Genomic DNA, 17,539 nt, shown 5'->3' on the forward strand with positions numbered 1-17,539 from the left:
AAAAAACTATTTATCACATTACAAGTGATAGTCATCCAGGTGCATTGTTATTTGACAAAGTGACGTACTCTTATCCACTGAAATAGTGTTTTTTAGTTTTTCCCTTGAAAATATTATCTTTTGGACACAAAATAAAGAAGAAGGTTGCTTTTTAAAAAATATTAAACAGGACGCCAATATAAGAGTCCCAATGACAAGGTGTGTGGTTTTAGGCGATGTCCATTTTGGTGTATGATGATAAATATTGCAATATTTGTGCTCACCTGCAGCAGTCTATCTTAATATTCCATTCCACTTAACTAGTTCCAAGAGTAAAGAAGGAATCTCTTTTTTTTTTAAATGGCGTTTTTTCAGAGGGTATGTGTTCTTGTCCTTCAGTATTCAAGCTGCCAGAAAAAGCAACTTCTAATAAATGAGACTTCACTCGGCTTCTTTCAAGTTTGCAGGCTGTTGCAAACAGGAAGCGTCCGTACAAATCTGTCAGAAGTGGCCCGACTGGACACGGATGCAAGATTATTCTCATGGTTTAATGTCTTCTTGGAAACTGTTAAATTATAGTATAGCGTTTTTTTTTAACGGGTTTGAAAACTTGACTGTGCAGATTGGAGCTTAAAGATTGGTATATAAATAAAAAATAGTAACTTAACAATTCTATAAAGGAACTACTCATCTTTTTGTAGTTATGATTTAGTTTTTCTCTCCAGCTGTTTAAGCGGTAAATCGGTGTCTTCTTAATGTTGTTTTATTGGCTCCAACTTTATAGCCCCCCCCCTCAGACCATTTATCTAATGTAATATATCCCATCAGAGTTTTGAAATGTCCATTTCGTTTTGCATGCAGTTTTTGAGATGTGTTTTCACTAGTATATAATGGTATTATACAGGCAGTGCACTTCATGGTTAGATTGTTATTATAAAAGTAGAAACTGCTGTATGCCACACTATTCATTTATTGACATTACCTTCACAATCTTATATCTTTTCATTTCTCAAATACATAGTTATTCTCCTAACATGTGAGCTGTTTCTATTATCCTTTTTTTTGTTCTCTCTTTTAAGATGTATATTTTGATAACAGATTTTGCCTGGATACTTTAATCACACTTCTTTAACAGGGTGCTATATTATTAGTCATCACTTTAAGTACGGGTTTCAGGTGCGACCATAAAAATGTAAACGGTTCTACTCGGTGGCAGAGAACGAAAGATGGAAGAAGTAAACTAAACTAAATGATCTCGTTGCTGCATCTCAAGAGCTTCTGATGAACTTCCCTTCAGGACGAAGGTTTAGAAGCTGTTTTAACGTGACCGAGCCAGCAGTCCTGAGAAGTCTTTCACACGTGAATATGTGTGTTATTTAAAAGTGTGGAAAAGGAAGCCTGTTATATTTGGCACGTTGCTACGGAAACAAGCCTTCATTTAACCACTTTTGTTACCTCACTAAGAGTTGGAACAAACTGTGCCAAGGTTGTTTTTTTGTTTTTTTTCATTTCTCAAATATTACTCAGATGTGTCTCAAGTCTTTTCTTTCTCTTCAATAAGCAGAGTGAAATGGTAATCACTCCGTTTCTAAAAGCGACGCTTCAGCTGACCATTGACTAATGTGAGCTGAACACAATAGTGGCTGTGGGGGGACAATATGGATAGAAGTAACACTATCCCTCCAGGCAGCAGCTCCACTTTAATTGGGTTAATTTAGCCGTTTAGCGTGATGGTGCCGTAGGACATTGCCCAAAAAGTCTACAGTACTTATGACAAAAAAAACAAACAATTGAAAGAAAATGGAGGCAGTGTAGTCCAACCTTTTATGTGTTTCTCCTGGGCATTTCTGTCCAATGCCTATTTTTTTTAATTGCTTTTGCAGTGTTTGTCAGCATCTCCGTTTACTTCTGTTGTCTTAGATAAGCCAGAAATAATTTGAAAAGGAATCCGAATGCACGTACAAACGCGGCAGAAATATCAGGCTTTTAAAACGGCAAACTCATTACATTTCTGCGCACGTGAGAGCAAAGCAGATGGCAGACGGTGTGTGGCGAGTGTGTTGAAGGAATTAGAAGACACACGGGCAGCTTCACAGGCTGCTGGACGGAGGACAAGTTCCCACTGATAGTCGAGTTCTGTTTGTCTTTTAATGAAGCGATCATGGATGTAGTGACCTTAAGAGGAGAGTCGGGTTTGTTTAACTTGAAGACGATCTGTTATTGCACACGGGGGTTTGAGCAGAGATCACCTTAAGAATCTAAATGTAAATGTCTTAACTATGTACGGAAATATTTTAATTATAAGTAGAACACAATGATGATTCTGAGGTGGCTACTTTCTTTGTCGCTCCTCGGCATCTTTCCAGTTGTACTGCTCAGAATTGTGTTGGTCACTCAAATCTGCTCCGACTCCATTTGGACACGTTTCCATTTCATCTCGCAACATGAGAAAAATAACAGAGCTCACTGTCAGTCTGATCAGCTGCTGGAGACGAACAGAATAGAAGCCGTTCCGACCGGCTCTGACACACATTATTAAACTATTCAGAGTCTCCTTCCTCTTCTGCTCTGGTTACGTCAGAGAGCCGCTGATAGCTGATGAATTCAACTCCTGCTGAGTCTCCACGAGAAATTCTTTGAAATCAAAAAGACTGAGTGAGAAAATTGCTTCCTGTGTGGAAATGAGTGTTCACAAACGGCCAGTGGAAATTGGAAGCTGGTGGATCACGATGTTCTGGAACATTAGAGGAATGATCAAAGCCCGAAGGAAAAACCTGAGCACTTCACCTTTTCTCAAGTTGAAGGAACGGAAACACAAATATTTCTTGAGGAAGATTTTTGATAACGGACCATTTATTTTCTTCATTTTTTTAGGAACGTAAACGCTGTTGTTTGTTTTCTGGGTCGGGAGTCACCAGAGGCTAAGGGAGGAAAGTAGTGAGGCTGGTACCAGAATAACATTCAATATGAAATCGGACTTGTACATTTCAGTCTTGAAACAAGCGCCATTAGTCATACGGTGACAAATTGTTTTTGTTATCTTCGTATATTGCGTTGCTGATAACGGCATGGATGCTATGTTTGCGTGTTTTGTTTTGAAAGAGATTAGCAATGGAATTTTCCAAAGTTGATTCTCCATTATTGTTTATGTCTCAGGCATGTGGTTCATTTTTGTGTGTTTCTCCTTGAATATATTATACATAACAAGGACTCACTTCTGTCTGAACTAAAAGCAGTGTCTGGTCTTAACAGGATTTCATTATAAAATGCTAACAATGTAATGTATTACAAATGTATTAATAATATTTAATGTGCATTTATGTGGAGGAAAAGCAGCATAAATGTATGTACTTTTCATTGGCAGTATTCTAGTGTTATCATCTCAATGTAAATATATATAAAGTTGCAGTGATTTTACAAAACATAACCCATATCTGCTTGTTTTCAGAAATATGGTGATATATTGAGCTTGTTTATAAGGTGGAAGTTTCCTCACATTGGGGATAGTTTTGCTGTGTTTTTACCCGACCGAGTATTTCAGCTTTATCTCTTTTGCTCCGTCGTCTGACTGAGTCTCTATTCTCAGCAAAAGAGTAACTTTGTTGCCTGACATTGTTGTCGCTGCGCTGTAACCACTGGTCACAAAGCTAAGAACTTTGCTTTTCCCCCCCAAGCTGCTGCAGCAGCTGCTGGCTCAGTGTAATTACGGAGCAGCTTCGGTATCGACGCTCGTCCTCGCTGAATCTCCAGAAGTCGCCTTTGCTCTACCCAAGTGGCTGTTTTTTCTTTTTTAGACCACAGACGAGGGTCTAAGCTGCCACTTCACTAGCTACTGTTTACACCAAATACTTATGAACAACAACACTTTCCATAGGTGAATTTAAATCTGTTATGTGTAGTTATTTCTTGTATTTCCAAGGTGAAAGACGACGGTAAAGTAATAGCGTAGTTGACGATTTATATAATGATTTTATTATGTTAAAAATGCACAAATACTTGAGATTGATGACGACTTTAAAACAACAAAAAGTAATTTAAAATGTATAGAAGTTTGAAGTGGTTCGCCCATGCATGACTTGTCTGCAGGGAATCGGATAAAAGTGACAGGTGGCCGTCATTTCCCGTGAGTCAGTGTGGTTTCAGTAGTTAGAGATGATGGTCGCCAGTTAGCCAAACGGCTCTGCTTAAATCTCCCCAGACAGTCTTCTGTCCAAACAAGAATCAAGAATGAGCCGTTTGAGCTCCATGCGAACAGATGTTCGGCTATAAATGTTGGAGAAACCCTTCTCCTCATTCTGTTGCACTGGGAAAACACAAGAAAGCTGGTTTTGTGCAATATATAGACCGCTTATAACATCATATGATGCTAAAACAATGAGCGAGTTAAGTTAATAAATATTTAACACCAAATGGTTTCTGTTTTAATATATAATGATGATAATTAATTCCACATAAAAAAAAAATACTATTCCATCAATGAGTGTCTTCTGGCTTCCAGTCATGTGGTTTGCTTGTTAAATATGCCGGATGAATATCTCTTCCTGAGCGGCATCCCTGACTTTTAATAATGTGCTTCTAAATAGACACACAGCCTAATTTACATACTCACTATATCAGATTTAATTTCCTTCAGAGGTTTAAATGTTGTCTAAATTAAATCCTTTTATATTGTTTTTTTTTCTACTATTTGGCATCTCTTTAGATTTGGGAGTTTTAAAATGTCTAATAAATTCAGGTGCCAAAGCTAAACAATGGCATTGATTTAATTCATCAACTCACTCAACTATTTGGAACACATTTGAGAAGTTTTAAAATCGAACACATTGCAATTTTAGGAAAAAACAGGTTTAAGAAGTTATCATCATTTTGAAAAAAAAACGGAAACTTGAGTATTTAGTTTGGTCTTTGTAGTTTTTAGTCTTTTGATAATTTCTCACTCAATATCGAAATCTTTGCAAAAACTTTTCACATTGCATTGTAATTGGCGGATTGTTCGCCAACAACTTTTGGAAAAAATGCCTCTGAATATGAAGGATTGCGGTAAAAAAGGAAGTTGTCAGCGTGTTGATGTAGGAAATGTCCCGAGCTCCGCGGTTCGTTAATCTCTCCGTGATGCAACACTGCTCTACTCCAGAGTAAATCTGATGCGAAACTCTGCTGATAAATTTCCCCAGTGCGAAGTGTGATGCATCCTCGATGAAGCTGTTTATCTGTGGACTCGTCCAAATCGCCCACCCCCTCGCCGCTGCTTCCTCACTTCGTCTCCAGATGCTTGGATGTATATCTAAACGATTGCAAATGACAGATGGAGTTTGTCTCGGATGTTTGAGTGTTGATAAAGAGAAATGAAACAAAGCTTTAATGAGCTTCTCATGTACTTCTAACTAGTTACTTGCATGCATTTATAGTTCAAATAAAATTGAGTGACAGAAGCAATCTGGACACTTGTTTAGTAACTTTTGTTGTGTTAGCATTGCTATATTTAAGGGAATACGCTGTGAAATAAAAATATGAATCAAAGTAGTCTTAAGTATGTGGGAATAAACCAAAAAAAACGTTTTGTGTTTCAGAATCAAACGTTGTGCAAAGGTCTCAATGAACTTCAGAACGGACAGGTAAGATGCATCTTTGTATTTTGATTATGTCGTATTATTTGTTGACTACAATATATTTTTTTCACAACCACCACTGAATTTACTCACTCTCCCTCATCACTCACTTCTCATCCATACAAGTCGTATTCTTTAAACCCTCTGGAGGTTTTTTGGTTTGGAGAGTGGAAAAGGTCAATGATCGAGGAGATGGCAAACATATGAGGTTCATGGATGTAGTAAGTGAGGACATGAAGAGGACAAGTATGATCATGAAGGAGGAAACAAATAGGTTAAGGTGGAGGACGTTGGCCTGCAGTGGCAACACCTGATGAGAAAAGGAGAATACATTTTTTTTTTTAAATAGACAATTTATATTTTCCCTTCTTGCCTAAGAGTACATATGAGGTCAACCTCCTTTTGAAAACGTCTTTCTCTATTCAGTAGAAAACAAGTGATTGTCCTCCGTCTCAGGTTGAAAAAGTCGAGCGAGCAGTTTCCCCTCTAAAGTGACAGTAAGCACTTGTGACTGTGGGGAAAGTGCTGAAGAATGGAAACCGTCTCTTTGGCGACTTTCACAGAGAAACAAAAGAGCGAACGCACCAGTCGCGGCTCATTATGTGTAGGTTTCATTTCAGAGTTGTGCTACTGAAGATGTAACATACTTTTTTTGGGTTCCGTGCATTTATTCTTGCTCACGGTTCAGCGATGTAGAAACTAATTAAAAGCCTTTATGTTGTTTCTGTGATAGATTTGCGACATGTTTTTTGCCTTGACATTGGTGTGTGAACACTTGAAATAGTTTTGTCTGTATCATTCATATTTAAATTGTCATTGATAGTTGGTTCTACTCAAACTTGATTTGGCCTTTTAGACAATGACATAATTAATTATTTAAGTTTGTTAATTATAATGTTAACAATCGTGATCGACTTAAGGATGTTCCAATTTCCAATGGCTTTCAACTTGCCTTTAAACACCAGGAGAATTTGTAACTCCTTAATCTGAATTCTCAATGAATCTGGACTCGGTTTGACCTCTGTTTGAGTTTTATAATCCCACACCAGGCTTAACTCCGAACACTCCTGCGTGAATCAATCTGTGTCTGGTTCACGACCTTCCCTCGGCTGCACATGTGCAGAGTCAGACATGTCTGGCCTTGCCGAGCTCCGTAATGGTGTTCCGTACGGCGGTCCACCACGTACGCCACTAAATCACCACCTGCTGTGAGCAAATTAAATATTGACTTCTGGTATTGACTGCTAGATCTAATTTGAAGTGATTGTGGATGAGCCATAATGGTGTGGAAAAGAGTCGGAGCGAGAGGGGAGTTCGGGGAAGGAAGGGGATGCTTGCTTTTAATGGCGGCCACTTGTTAAAAGCTCTGTAATTGGCTGTTGGCTGATAATCATTCGAGTCCGTGAGGGAACGAGTTTGAGGAGAACCTACATATATCTTCATGGAAACTTTTGTAAAAAGCTGTCGGAGCATTGGAATGTATTGACGTCAACGCCAGCTATAGCTTTTTGTTATTAGCTTTTGTATATCATTATCGATTATGCGATAACAACTTGGGCTGGTTATTAAACTTCGGTTCTTTTGTGGGACCGACCACAATTGTAGGACTGAACATCTGGATGTTGTGCTCTGGAAATTATGTGTTATGCGTTTTTTTTCTGTAAGAAAACATGGAAGTAGAAAGTTACTAAAGCTGAAAAATGTAGTTCAGGATTTGTACCAATTTCCTTTTGTAAGAACTGATCTTAAAATAAAATAAAAAAGTATCATTCAGGAACCGGTATCAAAGTGAAGGTATCAGTACCAATACTCCATGGTTAACATCTAGAGCTATTCATGGTCAGGCTCCTCCTTACATCACTGATCTGATCCAGCCTTACACCCCAGCTCGGGCTCTGCGGTCTGTGGATCAGAATCTACTGATGGTTCCACGCACACGGTTCAGGACCAGAGGAGAGAAATCTTTTCAGGCTGTTGCTCCTAAGCTTTGGAACGATCTTCCTCTCTCTTTGCACTTGATGGAGTCTACTGACTCCTTTAAGAAACATCTTAAGACGTTTCTATTTGTTCAGGCTTTTCCTTGATTTTCTGGAACTCCTGTTGTGTTATCAGTTTTATCTTGACCTTTAAAGTATATACTTTATCGAATATTGTTTTGATTGTTTAAGTGCTTTGTGACCCTGGTCTGGAAAAGCGCTATACAAATAAAAATTACTTACTTACTTACTTACTTAACTGTATCTGATGATGAAATCTACCATATTCTCTTGGCGTAGTCATACCCACAGGTTATTTGAAGACAGTCGTGGGCAGTAAGACCTCACGCCGTCATTCCTCCGGTGTAGTTGGACGAGTCTGCCGCCCTAACCTGCGAAAAACACTCCCTCTCCGGTGCAGACCTCATCCTTCCAGAGCTGCAGGGTCAATATTTGCACGTCGTCCCAATCCAAACACGTGATATTAGAAGCCGTCACACTTGGTGAGGCGCGAAGGCAGAGGAGGCAGATAGAGAGCAGCGATGGAACTCCACACCTCCTCCACAAACTGACGGGAAGCTCTTAAGGCAACAGAACAAAATAAAGAGGCGGTATGACAAAATTAGGAATATGGGAATCTTTCTTAAATATAGATATAACGACACATCATGTTGTCCACATTTTTACTGGCTGTAACTTTCTTTTAGGTCTAGATCTAGGCTTGACACAGGAACTACTATTCTTGTTTTGGAACTCTTTTGCAAGGGCATCATTAAATTGGAATGTATTTTTAGTCAAGTGATCATTGGCTGTTCAGAAGTGAAAACAAGTTGATATTAATTTTAAGGTAAGATAAAACTTTATTGATCCCTCAGAAGGTCTCCTTCGGGAAATTGTTTTTTTTTCCAATAGCCACAGAAAATACAGCAATTTTTCATAAAAAATAAAAAATAAATCAAAATAATAACAAGAACATGAAGAGAAAGAACAAGATGACACAATCTAAGTCTAAAGATAAAGACAATTTCATTTGTATTAATATAAAGTTTGTGTCTATATTACTTCATTCTGTGTACAGGTATATTAAGAATAAGAATGTTATGTTATTTATTTTCTTTGTTTTATAATTATTTTTTCTTAATAGTTTCGCTACTTAGAACTCATGTTTTTTAAGGTTAAAAAATGGGTTACAAAAGTGAAACTGCTAATGAATCATGTTTGTTATTATTTGTTAATCTCCATTTGTTAAATTAATATTTATGATTTTTTAATGCTTTTAAGTAATTCCTTTCTTTTAAATATTCATCAGCCGTGTCCCGGAGCAGACCTGACCCAATGATCTTTAGATTTCTCTCGTCTCAAACGCCGCCCTGGCTCCGCCCCCGGTGTGTGTCTGTGCTCGTGGAGTGTTGGGATGTTTCCCTGCTGGCCTGAGGCCGTCGCCTCTCATAAGAGGGGGGTTGGGATGAGGACGGAAACCCTCTTTGTCCCTGCAAGCCCCCTGGGTGACTGCAGGAAGTTCTCCAATGACTGTAGAAAGATAGACATGCTGATGATGCGCCAGCAGATGTTCACTTGTTACTGCCTTTTTTTTTTTTTTTTCAAAAGTAAAAGTTTGTGCGAACCAGAAGTTATTATTTTGGTAAACGATGTCCCCCTTGGCTGTTTCACAATTTACAATTACAATTACAAATATGTCATTTATTTTGACCATACAATATGTATAACGTTTTTTAATTATCTTACTTATAAGATATGTATTAATAATTATTATTTTTACTCATTGTTCATAACAATTAAATTAAAAATCTGTAGTTAAGGTAAATGGTTTACAATTATTTTCCTGTGTATGTTTGTTGAAATAAAAAAAAGTGCATTGGGTGTATACCTCACTCAAAAGTCACTTTATTTAATGGTCTAAAATGTAATTATGAATTTTGAAAAGCAAGGGCAGGTTTCTACTTAGTGTTTAAGATTTAAGGTTCATAGATTGGGTTCACATTCACTTTCTGTAGGGAACAGGATCACGTATAAATACTGCAACTAGTTACAACAAAAAAAAACCTTCAAGCTAACTACTACTGAGTGTTTCTAACTAAAACGTTGTTTTTTTTATTGCTGCCTCTATTGACAGCTCGCAGAACTGCACTTTCAGGTGCCGCAGCACAAAGTCTTCTGAGGGTTTAGTAAAGTAAGCTCGAGTCTGAGTGTGTGTTGGTTCTTTGTGACTACATCTGTCCGCCTCTATTGTTTGCGAGGGTCCATCTGCTGGCCTTCAGCGATGCCCCTCCTCCCCCTCAGACTCACCCCCGCCTCCCCCTCTCTGTCTGTGGGAGGCCAGCTGTCCTACCCTCCTTCACTCCATCATTCAGTGAAGGGAAACCTTTGAGAACAAAGTTGAAAAGGTCTTAACTTCAACCTGTCAGACACTTGTTTGGTTCACTTTTGATTCAAATTCCATGAGCTATAAAGAACTGGAATACGTGTATCACATGACACACATTTAAAAAGTGCATGGCCAGTGCACTATTTAACAATTACTGGTTTTGATATTTCATGATGGCAATAGTGGGCATTGATCAAATGGTGGTAAGCTGTCATAGTATTTTTTTTTGACAGTCCATTGAACATACTATAAATGTTACATTTGAGGGGAAAAAACACCAAACACAGGGTAAAGTTCAACTAACGTGTTAATTTAAGTGTGTCTTAAATAGATGTTGGACTCTATTGTACTCATCAGTATGTGTCTGTTTGTACAAAACTCTCTTTTCATTGACCTATTTACATTAGAAAATGTAATAAATCCCCACCCACTGATAACACTTTGGTTTTCTGGAGAGAAAATCTTCAAAAACTTCTAAACAAGGTCATGATGAAAGCATGAAAACATGTGAGTGAGTAAGAAAAGTTGGATTGCAAATCTAAACAATAAAAATATTGTTTATGTTTATTTATGTGGTTAATCTTACTTTCAAACTCTTTTTCGAATGATCTTAAACTAGGTAAATGGATCGGCTTAAAGGAAAATCTACCTTTTCACAAAAATAACTTGCGATGTATTGTGTGTAGGATGCATTGTGGGAATCTTTTTACTCAAGGACGTGTCATCAAAAAAGGTCACTTTGAATTGAATGTAGCTCACTCTATGTTTTTTTATATCTCCGGCTATGACATCAGGCCTGTTTTTTTCTTTTTACATGCCAGTATAAAAAGCATTTCTTTTTTAAACCTACACATAAACTGTAAAGCCTGTAAAGAAGATACCGTAAGAAGATGGGATGCAGTCATTAATCACAGAACATTGACTTTTCAGTTTCTATTATTTTTATTTAGAAAAAGTTGCGTTACCCTTTTGAAGCCTGTCTGTGTTTTCCAGATCATCACTTCCAGACTTTGACATTTGCTTTGCAAAAATCAGGCCACTAGAGGTTGAGTCTTAAATTCTGTGAATCTTCTCAGTTTGCTCAACAGATGTCTTTAATCCTGCTAATCCAACATGTTAAATGCTTGTTTTCTTTGCAAACCAACGCATGGCTTTGACCCTGGCACAGTAGCCCCCCCGCAGGCCTATTGAACCCCCTCACATTCTCTCATTCTGGTCTACAGCTCTCGGTTCTCCTTGCCACAGTGCCAAGTTCAGACTGAATTAATAAATGTGCCATATGTGAAGTTATTTACGAGAGCGAGGGTAAACGCTGGCTGGCAGGACGATTCTCAAATTTATGCTCAATTTGTCCTTCAGTCATGTTCCTCCTTCAGAGAACAAACTAAGGGGATACAATTCAATATGCCATTATCCTGGAGTTCTATAAACTTTCTTTATGGACGTTTCCTTTCAGGATCTTGCACATAAAATCTGATTTTGTAGGAGAAAGACTGTGCGGCCAGCATAACTCTTGTTTGGGTTGTATATAAACACTTGTCCTCACTAACTTGGCTTGTCTCACAAAACCAAGCCAACCCAAAAAAAACCCCTACATATGAATGATTTAATTTGGCCAAAACATTCCCCCAAATATCTTTTTTTTTTTTTTCACTTTTGAATTTAGTGAATCACGTTCTCGTTTGACTTGTCTCTATCATGAATAATTTCTGTCCTCAAATGACTAAAATGTTGCTCAGAATGACTTCATCCCTGCTAGCCAAAGTTTTAAAGTCTTAGAAGTCTTAATTTAAACAGACAACTGTACTGCCAGTTACATTTTTACATGCTTTACATACTTAATGAATGTATTTTAAACACATAATCCATTATTGATATATTTTCATTTAATTTTTTTAGTTACATCAAATGAATCTTATGTTTTTTGTTTTTAAAAAAAAAAAAAAAAAAGACGAAATACATACAGGTTAAATACTTATTACATGCAGCTCTTACCCATCCCATGTATAAAAAGACAGATTGTGAAGGTGTTCAAGAGTAAAACTGGAGCCCGGAAAAATATCTTTGTGAGTTCAAACAATTGACTCGGTAACTAGGATTTTCAATTCTTGAAATCATCATGTTCTTTTGTTTTTTTTCTTTTTTATTGGCACAGCTGTGCGTCCTAAGAGGGATGGGTTGAGGAGCTCAGTCATCTTTGAGCACAATAGATCTTCTCTATAAGGAGCTCCATGATTCCTTCAAAGATGGCTGATGTATTAAAAGAAAAGAACATTTAAAAGCATTAAACGAATGAGAATCTCTGCAGTCAGGCTCACATGACTGACCACGGTTAAATGACGACACGGAAAATGGAATAAAACCAAACTGTGCGTCTGATTTTATTAGTTTATGAAATCAAAAGCTAAACTTTAGGGAGATTGGAAGCAGCTAAAAAACAAACAAAACTAATTTAGATAATTGAAGATATGTCAATAAAATAAGATAAAGCCTTTGAAAAAAAAAAAGATTTATCAAAGCCGCCATATGTATTAAAGATTGTGATCTACTTGGACGTCGTATTATTCCAAGACCAGCTGTTTCAAACCAGAATTGATGGAGAAGATATTGCTCTTCAGCTCTAATGAATTGCTTCAAATCTGCTTGACAATCTTGTGAATTCTCGGCATATGTTTGAGTTAATTGTCTGGGAGCCGCTCAAAATAGAGAGGGATATTTCTTTTGACACGTCAAGATAACGCAGCGTGTATCTGCTCAATCATTTGTTGACCTTATGCTAAACTAAAAAAAGGTTTGCTATCGAGTTCCTTTTGTAACATGATTTTGTTTCAATGTATTCGTTTTGAATTGTTGTATAAGCTCCGTCGTAGAATGGGATCGAAGCAACCGCCTCTCTTTGTAAGTGCACACATGGTAGAACGAAGGTCTTCATCAGATAAAGGCTTGCAAATGGCATTTAATCAACTTCTTTTTCCGGTCTTTCACGCTCTTCACTCCATTGATTACTCAGGTGGAGAATCATAATTCAGGCTCTCTCTGCTCATCAATGATTATACTCTCTGACCTTTCAATGCATTTCCATTGTATTATTCATAATCAATATTCTAGGCATAAGCTTCAAGTGCAAGTTCTTCCCTGAAAATACAACGCCTGCGTCCCAGTAATGAATCTAAACTAGGTTTTGTCTCCACTGCTTCTCATTCATGCCATTGTTGGCATTTTGTTTCTGGGAGTTAATGAAAGGACGGTGCTGGCAAGAAGTAGCAAACTGGAACGTATATTATGGTTGATGACTAATTTATTTTTTCCAACCTCCAAAAACACCATTATGTTACTTTGTAGTGTGCCAGAAAAACATTAATGTGTAGTCCCTCACCATATTGCAGTTCACATTGCATCACAGATTGTTGTAGAAATTTACATTTGTAATAAATTGTGGGATTTGAAGACCAAGTTAAATGAGTTTGAACCACCTGTTATTGCTGTACATAGCCTTGCTCAGCCGTGTTGTGAAGTCTGAGGGACGAGGCCAGGGCTCATACAGTGAAACCTGACATTTCATATACTCTTTTTACTGCAAACAACCTTGCCATTTTTTTTGGCCAGTGCATATGTATTACTTCTTTAGCTAGTTAATTCATTTGTTCACTTTGTTTGACATTGAATTCACTTCGATTTTCTCAAAGATAAATTTGTTTTGTTAGCATTTCAGTTCTCAATTGTTATTTAAAAAAAATTGAAAATTATGTATAGTTGGGAAATGGAACGAAAAAAGTTGTATTTGAGACAGATATTCGTAGTTCAAATTTTCAAAGTTCATTGTTAATATAAAGCCAGAGACGTTTTAACGTTGACACCGGGATGTAGTAAGAGGATAACGGAGGATGAAACGGTCCAAACCTGCATCTAAGATGCGGCTAAAAGAAAAAAGCAAGAACATTTATTTTTCCACTAGTCATTTTCATGTAGCCCTTGTGCTCGGGAACATTTGACAGGAATCAGCCGGGGCAGCCTTTGGAGTGATGGCCAAGTGTCTTTCAAACCAAAAACCTAGAAGAATGGCCCAAAATCCTGCTGCTCCGTCTCTCGTTTTTACCCTCTTCTCGTTGTTTACATGTGCGCCGCCGTGTTCCCTGCTGGGCCAACTCGACCGTGATCGAGTGATGAGTCTCTATAGCAACATTTCTGTGAGATGCAGACGTGGAATAAATGAGAAATCACTCTCTCTGGTTCTTTTGGCCTTCACTCCAACATCACTTTGAATCACAGAGACGTGCGCAGCAGTTTATTTCTTAATGAAAGCAGTGGGGTGTTTTTCTGTCAATGCGCAGGTTTAATCATTTATTTTTATTGACAGGATCACCGGTGAGAGACACAGCGGCCTGGAATACCATTCACTTTCTCTGCAAATCACTCACTCTGACTTAAATGGTGTGAACATGGAGAAATAGTCGCCACTCTTTCAAACGTTCACTTGTGCTGCCGATCATGAAACCTAATTAGCTCAGATCGGAGATTTAAATCGCTGCTGGCTGAGACGTTCCCACAGCTTAGCTTTTGTTTCTTCTTTAGCAACTTGCTTTATATTTGTCTTGTTTTGGAACAAAATTCTTCCTTTTGTTTTGAAAGCCAGACAATGGGAAGCGTACTAGTATACTGGCCTGAAGGGGAAACACTAAGTGAAAATTATCATAATTCAATCTTGACTTTCAATTATTATGTAAAATAAATGCACTAAAACTATTCTAAATGTACTGCGGGATTATATAATTAATAATAATGATAATAAATAAAGATAATTGTATTTGGCTGCTAAGAATAGTTTGATTGATTCCATAGGTGAAGAAAACACACATGTAGAAATATGTCTTGTGTGTAATGCCCAGTTTGATTTCCCCATTTTCTGCAGTTTTCATCAGCGAACAGGTTTAAAAAGTTGTGAGTAAAATGAAATCGCATCTTTGCTAGATTACATGTGCGTTTGTTAAGTCACTCAATTGATCGGTCTCTTCACCGTGAGTTAGTTGAGTCTGTTTGGAGAACGTACAGGACCAATCACTGGTGAATCCACAAAAAAGAAAGAGCTCTGATATATTTCCCGGTTGAATTCCTGCCACTGGTCACGCTGTGGGAAATTCTGGCACTGGATGTGGTGGGACTTGGTCTCCATGGTGACCCTAAGCCAAGCTTTGGCCCAGGCCAGACCCTGTTGTGTGTCTCTCGGTGATAAGCTTCTGTGTTGCCAGGAGGGTTTACTGGACTTTTCTTCACTTGTTATACAGTTTCAACCGAAATTAGTTAATTTTTCTCATCTGTGAAACCAAAGGACTTGTTGTCTTGTATTCCACTGCTGTGTATTAAAGGAAGGACATATACAATGTATATTTTGTTTCATAAAACACATTTTACGTTGAAATATACGGTCGCCCCGATACTTAATGTTGGGTGACAGGAACAAAGGAAGTCATTGGTGTAACTTCATCACTCTTCTTTGCTGTATGTGGTGTGAGTTAATGTAGCATGTCCTTGGCATTTTTGTGAAATGTCATGATAGTTTAGGATTTTTATGATTTTTATTTTACTATCATCGTGCAGAAAAGATGTTAACGGGGGAAGATCATTTACCACCTTCTCATTTTAGGCACCTTTTGGGTATTTACAACTATCCATTAGAACTTTTTGAGTTCCATTTCACCTGAGCAGGTGAGCGAGACCGACGAGTAGTAGTATGCTGCACTTAAGAGTCACTGGGACCTGACTCAGAAAATCAAGAAGCAAAATGTGTTTAAATATTGGACGAGAACTACAGAGATTGCTCTGATTTCTTATCTCTTTTCTCGATCTGTTGACATTGGGAAGAAAATGTTGAAACATTTCAATCACATGTACTTTGGATGACGAGCGTAGTCGAGCAGCAATAATGGTGTGATGTTTATTCAGTATGGACCGGTGTCAAGATTTAAGCCTACTGTGCATGGGTGCATACGTGCATGCGTGTGATGCTTGAGGCTTGAATTAATGTGCTTCGCTGAGTTTCACGGTGATCAATGATGAGTATAATGCACACAATACACTATGAATGTTTGAATTTGGAGGCAAACGAAAGGCTAAACTAACTCACTTAAAATCACGTCTTCTTTTCTTAATCTGATTTAGGTGTGACGGTACGTTTAGCGTGTCAGTAGCCGTTATCATAATATCATTATAAAGTTTCTTGCATCTTAAAATCATGATACTAAACTCTCAGATTTATTTTATCACCATATTGTTTACGTTCTTGTTTTCCTGCATTGCAGAGGTGAGGAGAGAATAAATAGAATAGTTCCTGGGGAACATCTGAAGATCTTACCCTGGAGTGGGATCGAAAAAAAGGTTCTAGTTAACGGTCTAGTGACGTTTGAATGACAATATTGCATCAGCACTCGCCCTTTGACACCAGTTTTAGACGGATTTGATCATTTCTTATGGAGAAACTCCAAACACTGAAATAGATTTCAACCACCTAGATCATCATACTCTGAGGATTCAAAGAAGGTGAAATGTTATCTGGAAGCAAACGCAAGTCGTGCTGCATTATTAAATAAGTCGGGCGAACTGCCAAAACTGTGATTTACATCCAGTGATAGTATTTCTTCAAGTATTAAAAACATGAACTATGCTCAGATTATAGCAGCAAAACCCGGTTGGAGTTTAAAAAATGACTATTTCCGGACTTATGATCTCAGCTCATGCCCGCTCAGTAGTTTTGAACTCTGCCACATGGATCCTCTCCACGCGGATCGCCACCAGCGCTGGGCTTTGCTGGCTGAGGGAGTTTGTTAATTGAAACTCTGGGAGCAGATAGACGAGTCAGCTGGAACCAGAGCCGCACTCTGTAACATCTTCAGCAAATCAGCCGGGAGAAAGGGAAGCCATGTTCATGTGGTGCTGCTTATTCCCCCTCGCCTAGAACTATTTTATTTAGATTTGGTTTAACACATGTACTCCACAGCCGCTGTTGAATTTCTTAAAATGAATTGTAAAGACGACTAAAGTATTATCAATTGGGATTCATATCATCATTATCGTTTCTGGTGAAACAACGGAGTAAACTATGTTGATACCAAACATTATATTTTTGAACCACAAGACAGAGCTTCTCAATTTTACTCCATCTCATCTATTGTCTTTATGTTGACACATCAACTGGAGCAAACATGGTCAGACCATTATTATTTCTTGTTTATTCACAAGCATCTTTCCATTTATAGGAAGTGATGGAACATCTGACTGAGTTACCAAAACATCCACTAAAAATGATTAAAAAAAATGATGAAAAAAAATGAAGAAAAGCGAGAATTGTGTTGGAAAATCTGCACTAATGATCCCAACACCAACTTTTAAATAACAAATAGCTGAATTTTTCCAGTGATGAATAGTAACACAGTGGTCGGTGGTTTTTGCAAAAAATGTTTCACCATTATATATTATATAAAACTTTGCCAAACTGTCATCAACATTTTACCCATTCTCACAATGTTTATAAACTCAAAACCCCTCAATTTTATTACATGGACTTATCCATCCCTACATACCCATCCTTGTCTCCA

The 17,539-nt window shown here is 37.8% G+C and overlaps 1 protein-coding gene across 1 annotated transcript in view; it reads left to right on the forward strand.

The window, feature by feature from the left end:
• phf21b (PHD finger protein 21B) overlaps positions 1-17,539 on the forward strand; it is a 49,741-nt gene that overhangs the window by 16,095 nt on the left and 16,107 nt on the right. The window contains exon 2 of the mRNA XM_087786952.1: positions 5,550-5,594. Within this exon, the coding sequence (XP_087643078.1) occupies positions 5,550-5,594 (45 nt within the window). The remainder of the gene's footprint in view (positions 1-5,549; positions 5,595-17,539) is intronic.

Source organism: Callionymus lyra, chromosome 3 (assembly GCF_982586985.1).
Source record: "Callionymus lyra chromosome 3, fCalLyr1.hap1.1, whole genome shotgun sequence".
Classification (NCBI taxonomy): domain Eukaryota; kingdom Metazoa; phylum Chordata; class Actinopteri; order Syngnathiformes; family Callionymidae; genus Callionymus; species Callionymus lyra.